The 13,961-nt window shown below is 37.9% G+C and overlaps 1 protein-coding gene across 1 annotated transcript in view; it reads left to right on the top strand.

The window, feature by feature from the left end:
* Positions 1-13,961, top strand: part of LOC124720426 (zinc finger protein 596-like) — a 110,084-nt gene that overhangs the window by 76,612 nt on the left and 19,511 nt on the right. Inside the window, exon 7 of the mRNA XM_047245776.1 lies at positions 3,697-3,734. Coding sequence (XP_047101732.1) covers positions 3,697-3,734 — 38 coding nt within the window. The remainder of the gene's footprint in view (positions 1-3,696; positions 3,735-13,961) is intronic.

Raw genomic sequence — 13,961 nt, 5'->3', positions numbered from 1 at the left:
GAAATATTACAAGCATTTCCAGACTTCTTTAATTGTAGATGTATTTAATGAAACAAAGATTGCTCAGTGAAAATAATGGAAGACTGGGATACACACATGGTTTTTTTTTTTTTTTTTTTTTTTTTTTTTTTTTTTTTTTTTTTTTTTTTTTCCCCCCTCAAACAGTTTGGTGCTCACAGTTAGTACTTACAGAATTATTTACAGTAGGGGTAAATTTTCGTTGGTAATTTTTGTCTAATAGTCACTTGCAAGTACTTTGTGTAAATGCCTGAGAATTTTGCAAGAGCAGATGTCAGAAGCATTTATGCACAGGAGATTGAGTGTCTGTGAGGGCTCAGAGATCTCCCTCTGTGAGATTTTTCCATTGTAGTTCTACATGTGAAGGAAGAGGTTCTTATGGAAGATGCGAGTCTGCAGCTGCATTTTTATACTTTCAGTGCCAAAGAAAATACAGGTGTGCTTACACTCTTAATATGTGGTAAAGTGACAATTATGATGAAATAAATTTGCATAAGATTTCATCAAATACCCATACTTCTTCAAAGGCCAAATAAGGTGGATGTCAGATAAATAAAGCATTTCCAGACACCCATTTATTTGAATTTTTTTCTTGCATATATTTAGGAAACCACTCATAAATTCCTGAATGTCTGTTCTTCAGCACCCTTTATAATCAACAAATACCGCCATGTTATATAAAGTTGTAAATACAGCTATATTACTTGAAGGTAAATGTCATTTTTCAGACTTCCAAAATAATTTCTTTTGAACATAACTTCACTTGTTTCTGTGTTATAGAACTACTTGTTCTGTTTCTTTAGATTGTTGATATTCCGGTACTTCTGTGGAGGTGTTATACAGTGTAAAAATTTGAGCCAAAAACTTCGCTTCTTATCTCAGTTCATGTAGTCCAATAGCTGTACACTCCATAATAGTGGCCTTTCCTCATACAAACTAATTAAATTCACATTTTTATCCTAAATCCAACTCTTGCCAGCTTTCTTCATTATGGTTTTTGCTGAAACATTGCTGATGTCCATTCACAGTGCTTATCTGTAGTGACTGCAGTCTCAACTGTCCAAACAATGCTGTTACATATTTATAGAATGTCTGGTTGGTGTGGGAAGTGCATTGCTTTATCATTCATATTTTCATATTAATGTGGGATCGAGACATTTCAGTGACAGGTTTTTTTTTCCAATCTTAAATAATATGTCTGCCATGTGTTAGTAAGTTATTTGCTGCACAGCATTGCATAAGTCTAGAACTGTTGAAATAGACTAACTGCTGTTGAATTAATATGGGACTTTGTTTTGGTTTCAAACTTATAAATGTGCATTCTACATCAGTTATACTGTTAATATTGACGAACTCCAGAGATTGCTTAGCCTAAAAAAAAAAAAAATGAACAGTGTCTCCTCTATTGTAAAGGATTAACCCCAAATCCAGTGACAGACTTTTGTAGGGTATTCTAGGATATTTTCTAATTACAGCAAGCTTCCAATAATCTGGATTAATGGGGACCAAAATGCTTATGACTATACTACAAACTACTATTCACTACATTTACAAAGCATGATATTTGTCACATTAAACTTTTAACTGAAGCATTTCTCACTGAAAATGGACAACTAATCCACAAAGTTACTCTTCAAACACACTGTGTACTCTGTCACTGGCTTTCAATTCACTTGTGAGAAATAGTCTACATTCCATGGTTTTGTTCACTTTTTTCCTGTTTATGGTTCTCATTTTCCATAGTGTGAAAACATAGGTATAGTCAAAAAAATCTCTTCCCTTAACGCTCAGCATGTCTTCAAAAGGCTCATTTTCACTCACTTCATACCAAACTCACTTTGTTCACTAGATCTGTATCACTTAATTGATAGAATCCTGGCTCACAACCATTACTATTGGACAGTTTGTGGAAATTTTTTGTGGTCCACTTGCTCACAACTGGAAATCAGTATTCTGTTGGAAAATATTCATTCTAATTAAAAAAGAATAATTCAGGCTTTGTATGTTACCTTTTCAAAAATTTTGCATAATTACTCTGCACCCAAGTAATCAGGAGCTAGCTGCATTTTCATGTAAGAGAGCTATTCTCTCCAGCTGCACATTGCAGAGAAACTGCATTTCTTTGGGTTTCTTACACCTGTTCATTTCTGTATCTGTATTGCAATGAAAATATCTGGATGACAAATGTGCTGTGTATCTTTTTTAGAAACAAACTTATTCTGTTTACTTACAATGCTTGCTGTTGACAAGCTTAATTTCTTTCTCACTTCATCTATAGCCTTGCATTCAGTTTTTTCTCAATTTTCTTCTTCTCCCTCTTCTTTTTTGTGATAATGTACAATAATGCTGATGTACTATGTGTAACTAAATTTCCTACACAGGTTCTGAGAACAGGTTCCTTGCACCAAAACAAGAAAAAGAGTCCAGAAACATGGGCTCTGAAATGCTTATCTTAAGAGCTATGAGCACCTGATCAGTAGAAGAGGATACCTTTTTCAACATGGATTTCAGTGGTTTCCATGCCATGGCTATTAAGAATTTTGTGCAGTGCAGATGTGGATTTTGATATGTTGTTGATACATATTGCTTGAATCAATTTGAAAGGCTATTTTCTGGTAAATTTGGTACAATGGATCTGTGGTCACTACTGGCTCTTTACAGACTAATATTGTGGTTAAGATTTATTTGGTTTGTTACCCCAATTTGATTCTGAGAAAATGCCATTAAGCAATTATCCCAAAACAATTGCTGAGCTTAAAACTACCATTCTGGAGGTCATTAACAACACTGATGTTCCAACACTTCAGTGGGTCATGCAAAATTTTTCAATTCGTCTGCGCCACAGCATCGCCAAGGATGGCAGAGATATTGAACATGTCATAACCTGAATCCGAATATCTGTAATGACGTTTACATGCTGAAGAAGGTGTCTGTATGCCATTGTTGGTAACTAATTAACGTTTTTTCATATAGCTCAATAATTGTCACCCTGTATGTGTATCAAATTTGAAACAATAGTTTACATTTTCAGGAAGATGAGCAAGCATAAGCTGGAAGCTACCTGCAGATTAAAAAAGTATGTTTGACTGGGCCTTGAAACTTTTCCCTTGTGTTCCATGGTCTGGTACAAGTTGTGCCTAGAAGTTTCAAAACAGAGCGTGCGCGCACTCACACACACACACACACACACACACACACACACACACACACACACACACACACACACCGCTACAGAGTGAAAGCTTCATTCTGAAAACCAGTGGACGTTTGGTAGCCTCCCTCTATTTCATGTGGTAATATAAATGTGATAGTGTGCACGTCCTTCTAAATTACCACGTGTGATGCTTTCCATGAGAATGTATTACTGATTGACAATAAAATTCGTCTTTAGGCATATGTGAGCAGACATGAATCTAATATACAGTTTGAGAGCACTTTTTTCTCTGTGGATGTGATGAAGTACCACTCAAATTTTTGGTGTGTATCTGTGATGGAAGTAATTTTTAAAAACTTTTTGCATGCATTCTGTGTCCTCTAAAAATTGCAACATAATTTAAGTGCACATAACAAGTAGGCAGTGTAATTCATATTTATTAATTGAGTCTAAATAGTAGTAGAGTGCTGTTTACTGCCATACATTTTTCATCCATTGCATAATAATATAATGAAATATTTCAGGAGGGAGCATCGGAAGGAAGCGTACCAGGCAGTATACGGTAAGGATGTCATTATACACCATATGTTTGTTTTTGAGAAGTACTGATTTCTATTCTCTCATGGGAAATCGGATGCAAAATACAGATTATTTAAATTACTTATTGCTTTGTCAACAAGCAGCTATGTTACAAGGCAATATGATCCATAATATGAAGGTTGGTCATAAATTAATCTCTAATTGGCAATGGGAAGTAAACAAACACTTCTAGCTTCATGGCACTTGCAGGTTGCAAAGGCATACTTTGAAAAGCACATTGTCAGCTCCCTGTTCTGTTCATCAATCTGTAAGCAATAAGGAGTTGAAATGAATGGTGTTATTGCATATCTGCCAGTTGAAAGGTATGTCTTGTCGTTTACTTTCTGCTGAGATTCATGGTCAGTTATGTTTTGTATATGGTGATGGGGTTGTAAGTGATGGTGCTGTGAAGGAGTTGTGCTGAAATTTCAGGGGTGATCATAGAGATATGCATGATCATCATGGTCAGGGAAGACATTCACATGTGAGTGATGAACGTGTGCAGCATGTTGATGGAATTTTGTGTGCAATATGTTAGTGCACAGTTTCTGAACTTCCTGATGAAATGACTCAGATTTGAAAAGCAAACCTTATTAACGTCAGAGAGAGGTTAGTTTATCATAAATTTTATGCAAGGTGTCTATCAAAATATCTGACAAATGTCCACAAAACCGAAACAGTGTGTTCATCCTGGACATTCTATCAATAGTGCCATGCAGAGAGGCAATTCTGAACAAAATCATGATTGGCATGAGACATGGATGAGGTACATAAATCCTGGAACTAAGGAATAGTCCAAATAGTGGATCCACATTCATTCTCTCAATAAGACCAAAAATTCTGGAAGATGCTGTCAAATTCTATAATGATGTCCACAGTTACTTAGTATTGTAAACGAATTTTCACAACCAATTTTGTGAGGATAATGCATGAGAATACTGTGAGAGACTTAAAATTCTCCAAAAGCATCAGATCATTAATAAAGGAACCAACAATGTTTGACCCCATACTGCAGATTAAATGAAGGAAAACTCACATTTTTGTCTGGAGGTTTTTCGACATTCTCCCTATAGTCCAGACTAGACACCAAGCAGTTTACACATCTTTTACGCCAAGCAGCTTACACCTCTTTTCAATGATGAAGGCCTAACTGGCTGCACAGCACTCAGTGATTGTTGATGAACTGTGGAATGCTGTCAACAACTGGCTGGAATGAAATACCAGGTAGCTCCATTCTTTGATGAAGGCATAAGGAAGCTTGTGTCATATATGACCACCATGTGAGTGTTGGTAGCGACTGTTGAGAAGTAATGTCAACAGGTGAGTACAAATTTTATATTAAAAATGATCTAATTTTTTTCTTTTCTTTAAATAGCCAATCAGAGAATAATTTACAAACAGCCCTCTTACATTTATATGTGGAATTAGTGCTTCGTGAGCATCAAGTTTTGACATACTGCTCACCTGTTTTTGATGTTGCATTTGGTTTTATGTATCATGATGTTCCAGAGCTTGATGAAATGAAATGATGTTCTAGAAACTGATACTCTAAAGTGTAGTGCCGAGTGATGTATTGCAAATGACAGCTAAATTTGAGTGTGTTTCCTCTCACTTTATTTGCAATAAAATGTTGTGGATGGCCAGTTCCAGTTCCACAGATCACATTTAGTGCAGGTAAAGAGACATGTACATCCACCTTGATAAATGTACTCAGAAGAGAACAAAGTCAAGCATTAGTTAGACATGGTGTTTGTCGAACTTCACTGTACCATAACATGCAGTGACAGACTCATGAGAGGAACAGTGCACGTGAAAATACTTGTAGCACAATCACCAGAATTAATCACATTGTCCAGTAAATATTAGTGACCAAACATTGACATTTTAGGTTATAGATACAATATTTAGGTGTCACACAGCAATGTCAAATCACAGATTTTCACATGAAACATTTGGCATTGGATATGTATGCGTTGGAAGGATTGGGCATGGAATGGGTATCCAGATTGGTGCGGTTAAGTAAGTGAAAAGTTGGCCAGTTTCCAAAAAGAACTCTGAAGGATTTATTCCATAACAGGGCCACCTAGGGGGAAGAAAACCACTGACTAGAGAGGTTGCCTCTGAGACCAAAATGTTTTGGGTGGCTTTTGAGAGCAGAAGAGGTATGTGTTAGCTGGCCAGCCACCAGCAAGCAAGAGATAGTAGCACCTTCACTCATTCTCATGTGCGCCTGCACCACATGACCCACTCATGGCACCCTACCAGCCAATGAGGGTGAACAAGTCCTTACTATGAGAACCTTAAAAAGTCAGCATCATGTGCTGAAGCCATGGGAGAATGTGGGCAATCTGCACAGCATCCAAGATTGCAACAAAGAATTAAGAACTCTCAATAAAAAGTTTTGAAAAATATACTTCCTCTTCCCTTTCCACACTGGTGGGCCCTGCGTATTCCTTCCCCCTTGTGCAGGAATCAAGTATAATTTTTTTTAAATTTCTTAGCAAAATTCAGTGATGGAAAGCTATGACTCCCTTAATAGGGAGCACGGGAACAAGGCCCTATGAAGTAACACGGGTGGAGAGGTATTATTATTTCATTTAAAATAATATTGCAAATGCCAACATTTTGAGTGTATCACCAACTATTGTTACGTGCTGGCATTGTGTGCATTGTGTGTCAAATGCAGTGACAATGCCAATTAAGGCTGTCCCCAACCAGAAATTGTACACCCAGAATGCACTAATTGCCATGGAGAACACATTGCCCTCTTTCATGGGTCCAAAGTATACCAGTCACTTGCTACCACTACCAACCTCCCTCCCTCCCTCCCTCCCTCCCTCTCCCTGCCTGCCTGCCCTACACACACACACACACACACACACACACACACACACACACACACCACCACCACCACCACCACCACCCATTACCAAATCAAGATTCCTTGATGCCTCAGGACGTCATATTAAATGATCCATGCTTTTATTCAGGTTGTAAAAAAAGATCGTTACTTCCCAAATGGATTCAGTACCTCCTCAATATCTCATCAGCAGTTTCAGCATTCTTCTGAAGCACCACGTGTCAAAAGCACCTATTTTCTTCTCGTTTGAACTGTTTATAGCCTATGTTTCAGTTCTATACAAGGTTACCCTTGATGTAAATACTTTCAAACATTTAAATTTATATTCGATGTAAACTAGTTCCTCGTTTTCAGAAATGTTTTTCTCGCTCATGCACCCTGCTTTTTCTATTCCCTGTACTTCAGCCACCTCCACTTGTTTTGCTGCCTCAATAACAAAACTCATCTACTACTTTTAATGCCTGATTTCCTAACTTAATTCCCTCAGAATCATCTGGTGTAATTGAGATACATTTCATTATCCTTATTTTACTTCTGTTGATATTTATAACCTCTTTTCATGACATCCATTCAGTTCAACTGTTCCTGTAAGGCTTTTGCTATTACTGACAGAATTACACTGTCTTCTCCAATATTTTGTGTTTTTATTTATTTTTCTGTTAACTTAAATTTCCTTTGCAAATTTCTCCTTTGTATCCTTGACTGGTTGCTCACTGCACAATTGAATAATGTCAGGAATTGACAACACTCTCTACCTACCTTCTCAACAACCCTTCATGTCTTTCCATCACAGTCTGGTTTTTATAGAAGTGGTAAATAACCTTTCAGTCCCTGTATTTTATCCATGCTACCTACTGAATTTCAGTGTGTCTTGTAGTCAACATTGTCAAATCTTTCCTCAAAATCAATGAATGCTAGAAATGTAAGTTTGCCATCGTTAAACGTACCTTCTGAGAGAGGGCCCGTCTTGGGTCATGTGTTCCGACATTTGTCTGGAATCGAAACTGATCTTCCGTGAGCTCAGCTTCCATTAGTCTTTTTTTCTTTGATATTTCTGTAAATAATTTGTGTCAGTATTTTGCAACTATGACATATTAGACCAATTGTTCGATAATAGTCTCATCTATCAGCAATTACCACCTTTAGCATTGGATATTACACTCTTCTCGATCTGAGAGTATTTTTCCTGTACCACAAATGTTGTGTACCCAGTGGAATAGTTTTATTGTAGTGTTTTCTGCCGAGCATCTCAATAATTTTGAGGAAATGTCATTTGCTCCAAATGCCTTGTTTAGATTTATGTGATTCAGTGTTCCGTCAATTCAATTCAGTATTTCATTTGTTGTCAAAGGACTTTGATAATCTATCACCAATGATAATCTATCACTAAAACAGCTGTCAATATTAACTCTTACAGTAATAATTCTTAACCAAAGGGATTTTGCTCCAACAAGAATTTGCATTATGTAGCATTTGTAATGAGGTGCACTTGTATGTGGGGTCATAGGGTGTCAATGCAGTTAACATATAGTTTTGCAAATTTTTCCCTTTCAAACATTAAGTATGAGTTATAATGATGCAACAGTCAACTGCTGTTGAAATATGTCCAGCAAATGAGATTTTCAGTTTTTGGTACATCTAAGAGAGAAAGATAATTACAACAGCTTTTGAAGAGTTGGACAACCCAAACAATTCCCCCACTCTTATTTTATGAAAGCTATTCATAGATAGGATGTAGCTTTGCCCCTTAGTTACCGAAATGCAAATGTAATTCACTGGCCTATTAATTTGGCTAACTAGGTGGCTACCTGCTCCATATCTTTCAAAAGCACATAAGAGATGCACAAGATACTGTTTATTCATGGAAGCATTTTTCCTGCCACTAGCTGGAAACATGACAACATCCTTGAATGTATTTGACAATACTGTGATCTTTGACTGACTTCATGTAGATTCAGGAAATTATCATACTACCTTTACTTATTATTTTCTTATCATTACGATTAAATATTATGACTGATTCTCACTTAAGTAACGGTAACACAGTTACAGAATTTGGTTTTGAGTCCAGGCAACTCGTTCTAGCCTGAAACTACAACTGCTCTCATCTTTTACATTTCAAACTATCCACCTTGCCTGCCTCTGGGGCAAAGAGAGATCATTGTCAGCTAGCTCAGTGGTAAAATCTTCACCTTTCAAAGGGAAGACTGTGGTAGCTGTTAGCTGAAATCTCGCTGGAGACAAGATTTTTACTTCTCTTTAACAAAGTAACACTCAGGCATATTGACAGTCACTAAAAAAATTTTTAGAGAATTTCTCCCTCAAAAGTTTCTTTTTTACTTTCATTCAGTACCATGTAGGTCTAAAGATGAAAAACCTACAGATTTGCACAGTTGTTATTGCTGCTTTAAGTGAATAATACTAAAAAGAATGTTATTTACTCATAATGTTAATAGTGTAATGGAAGGGTAAAAAACATAATTGCTTCACTAAATAAGCTTCATGTTTGCAGTACACATAAGACATAAAGAAATAGCTGCAACAGCATCTGAAGACTGGGGCTGTACAAATAATACCTCCTGCCCTTCAGTTATGATTTTTGAGTTGCAATTGATGAGTCTGCATATTGTTTTTTTTTTTTTTTTTATAAGTATGCTTTATATCAAAATCTAAGTTACAAAAATGTTAAAATTCATTGGGCTATACTTCAGATATTTCAGCTGCAAGTTAATGTGATAGAAGTAGACTTCACCATGTCCTCAAAACACCATCTTCCCAACTCAGCACATCAGCTTAGAGAAAGTATTTCTCCATTCGCTAGTCTAATGATGAATTGACAACATTGTGCAATATGAATGGCAACAATGTGATCATGATTTACTTCCTGTTGTGGTTCATAACTGTCCTGTTAAAATCACTTTGTATGTCATTGTCACTACTGATACACAGTGTAAGTGCTTCTCACTGGAGGTTAATGATTGGGTGTCAGATTTATTATTTGATTCCAGGAAAGTCATTACACACAGAATCTATAACTAATCTCATGTTCAACATTGCTAATCATGTCCATTAAACAACAATACCACAATGAGAGAGAAGTTGCTGCATTAGCTTTAGGGCCGTATCCCGCTAAAAACCTAAACATTTTGTCTGCTTTTTACTTTTCCTGTTGCTGAGCTTTAAGCTTTCAGGTTGAGAACCATTAAGGAAATCTTAGCTTCACCATCTTTAGTGTCTTTGCAATTTTGATATACTACCTCATAGATATAAAGGTGAAAAATTTGAAGAAATTGTGACCTTATATCCTCGTTAAAACATTTGTTTGCTTATACCTAAACTCATCTTAGGTTTTTGTCGGTACACAATTCAGTTGATTGTGTGTGGCATTGAATGATTTAGCTGGGTTTCTTCTTGGATCGACTCACAATCTGAGGTTTGTGTATTTTAGTAGTAATACTGAAATGCCACTCAGGTAGGATCAAAACTTTTCTAGGCAAGGACCACACTGGGCTCAAAAGTGCAGAATATTCTGGTAATATGTTTTATTAACTTAGACTTTTGTTGTGTGTGTCTCCTGCTAAATTGTAATTCACACACACACACACACACACACACACACACACACACACACACACATATACACACACACACAATAAAACTATATTGTATGAGTGACAAGCAAAGCCAGAAGTAGCCAAAAAGTTATTATTCAAGATGTGATTCAATTGTATTACAACTGAGCATATTTTCATAGTGTTTCTTGTTGGTTTATTGAATATAACTAAAGAGGATAGGAGAGAAATTAATCAACAATAATGTAGCCCCACATTAATTAAAACTGCCTGACAATGGTAACACAGTTTTTTGATTCTATGCCTGTGGAGAGCTACTGATTTACACTCATGCTCATAAATTAAGGATAATGCTGATACATGGTGAAATAATGCTCTGGTGGGTGGTTTATGGGGTATGACCGTGTGGTGCATTTGACCTGCAGTCGTCGCATGGTGGTGCTGGCAGCAGTCCACATATGTAGAGGTGTGTTGGTGCAAGTCAGAGTATGGTGCAGAGAGTAAGTGTGCAGACGTTTTCAGATGTGCTAATGGTGACTGTTTGTTGAAAATGGCTCAAAGAACATATTGATGACGTTATGAGAGGTAGAATACTAAGGCGACTGGAGGGCTGATCAAACATAGCAGGTTGTAGCACGGGCCCTCTGTGTGCAACGAAGTGTGATCTCAAGATTATGGCAATGATTACAGCAGATAGGAAACATGTCCAGACACTACAGTACGGGGCATCCACAGTGTGCAACACCACAAGAAGGCCGATATCTCACTGTCAGTGCCCGCAGACAGCCACGGAGTGCTGCAGGTAGCCTTGCTCGTGACCTTACCGCAGCCACTGGAACAGTTGTCTCCAGACACACAGTCTACAGCTGACTGAACAGATATAGTTTATTCATGCGAAGACGTGCAAGGTGCATTCCACTGACCCCGGTCACAGGAGAGCTCGTAAATCCTGGTGTCAAGAACACAGTACATGGATATTGGAACAGTGGTCACAGGTTATGTTCACATACGAGTCCAGGTATAGTCTGAACAGTGATTCTTGTCGGGTTTTCATCTGGCGTGAACCAGGAACCAGATACCAACCCCTTAATGTCCTTGTAAGGTACCTGTATGGAGGTTGTGGTTTGATGGTGTGGGGTGGGATTATGATTGCTACATGTACACCCCGGCATGTCTTTGACAGAGGAACTGTAAAAGGTCAGGCGTATCGGGACATCATTTTGCACCAGTATGTCCGCCTCTTCAGGGTGCAGTGGGTCCTACCTTCCTCCTGATGCATGATAACGCACAGCCCCACTGAGCTGCCATCATGGAGGAGTACCTTGAAACAGAAGATATCAGGCAAATGAAATGGCCCACGTGTTCTCCAGACCTCTAAACCCCATCGAGCACTTCTGGGGTGCTCTTGGTCGACATATTGCTGCATGTCTTCAAACCCCTAGGACACTTCAGGAGCTCCGACAGGCACTGGTGCAAGAATGGGATGCTATACCCAAGCAGCTGCTTGATCACCTGATCCAGAGTATGTCAACCTGTTGTGCGGCCTGTGTACATGTGCATGGTGATCATATCTCATATTGATGTTGGGGTACATGCACAGGAAACTAGCATTTTCTAGCACATGTGTTTTGGGACGGTTTTCTCAACTTATCACCAATACCATGGACTTACAGATCTGTGTCTTGTGTTCCCTATGTGCCTATGCTATTAGCGCCAGTTTTGTGTAGTGCCATGTTGTGTGGCACCACATTCTGCAATTATCGTTAATTTATGAGTATGAGTGTAGAAACAAAGGCGTCATCAATCCAGGTTTAATGTACATTTTTGACCGCAAATAAAATTTATTGACAGTTATTTGATAAGAGGTGAGAAATATAAATGTTGAGGGTGCTAGATCAGAAAAAATGTTCGGTAGGGGTTGCTTTCCACCCAAGTTCCTGACTTGTTACTTCTATGAAGGCAGCAGAGTGTAGATAGGCATTCTCATACAGTAACTACAGTAGCTGCAATTTACTTCGATACTTTTTGTATGTTGAGGCAGCCAGGCATCTCAGATATTGAAATGGATGCCAACTGCGATGGGCACACCCACACACCCCTGGTATGCAGTTCTTAACACAAAACTTCATCTTTGTGCAACTACATATGTTTTCTGTGTATAAAGTTCATACTTAGTGGTTCAAAAAGTGGTTCAGACCCCCATGTGATCATGCTGTTTTATATCTTCAGTTATTGACTTTTTTCCATTTGTTGTATGTTTCTCTATTTCTGGCGAACATGTAGAGATACTGAGTTGAAATTTAAATAAAATACTGATGTGTACTGTCCCTTGGCAGTGTAAATAATTTAAGCTTATCACTACATCTAAGTATTCTGATAACCACAAACTCACTCATCAAATCCTTTCAATGAACAATGTGCATAAATGTCAGTTCTGGTGGTCTAGCAGTAAAGTACATGGCTGGAAATTGAGAGGCCATGGGACTGATTCTGTCAGATCACCACTGTCTCTGTTTTCACCTTAATGTAGCCTTAGCATCTGAACGATGTACGGAATCACCAGAAACAACACAATGCAGAGTCCTTTGTTAAATTGTAGCTCCCTTTTCGCTGGCTGCATAACTGGGGTAGGTTAGGAATACCCAACTAACCAAAGTGACGTCCATAGAATAAAATAACTTGCACCATGGTGGTGAGCCACACAAAACAATAATAATACCAATAATAGTTATTATTATTATTATTATTATTATTATTGGTAAAGACATTTGAAGTTTGTACATAACTGTGAGTGTGAGTCCTCCGTGCACTTCTCAATATTTTAGGTAATTTTGGCCCAGGTGGACTAAATATATCAATAATCTTCACATAGTATGCTGCATGAAAAGGTCAGTATGTCTTTACCAGGAAATGTGGTTCAAAAACGTAATGATGAAAATGTAGTCGATATCTGGCCTTTGCATGTACACTGCATCATATTTATAAGTAAACCATAAAATAATGGATACTTCAGCCCAAAATCACAAGTGAAAAGCAACACTTCCAGTAGAAATTTCTGCAGCCTAACTTGTCTGCAGTTTGTGCAGCTGGGTGTTATGTGATTCTATTTTAATGATAACAAAACCTAGTCAAAAGTATACATTTGGTATCAAAGACAGCTGTTCAGATTAACAATGAAATTAATGTAACCAGCAGGCTGTAATCAGCCTTTAGACAATCAGAATTCTCTTTCTGTGTGCAGCATCCTTCTTTATGACACAATCGTGAGCGAGTGCTCTGTGAAGGTTGGTAGTTTCTTGGAGTGATTCAAGCTTTGCATGCTAAGTGTCTGCATTTGAGTCACACATTAGGTAATTGTTTTTGACACACACACACACACACACACACACACACACACACACACACACACACACCACTTCACCTGTGGTAAAGCAAGTTGAACAGTGTAGGTTTTCACCATCCACAGTAAATATGACATCACTTCTCTACCTGCCTTGGGCATGGATGTGTGTGATGTCCTTAGGTTAGTTAGGTTTAAGTAGTTGTAAGTTCTAGGGAACTAATGACCTCAGAAGTTAAGTCCCATAGTGCTCAGAGCCATTTTGAACCTTCACTACCTCATTTAGGAGTGTCGGTGTAGGTCGGGATATGACAGAGGTGGGTGTCATGCCAGGTAGAAACTCTGCCACCATTACATATCCTTACATGAGTTTTTTGATCGTCATGTAAGGTCACAAGTCACTTATTTCTTATTCCACCTCAATTTGAGATGTTGTAA

This window comes from Schistocerca piceifrons, chromosome 11 (assembly GCF_021461385.2).
Source record: "Schistocerca piceifrons isolate TAMUIC-IGC-003096 chromosome 11, iqSchPice1.1, whole genome shotgun sequence".
Classification (NCBI taxonomy): Eukaryota; Metazoa; Arthropoda; class Insecta; order Orthoptera; family Acrididae; genus Schistocerca; species Schistocerca piceifrons.
This window is presented reverse-complemented; position numbering and strand designations above follow the sequence as displayed.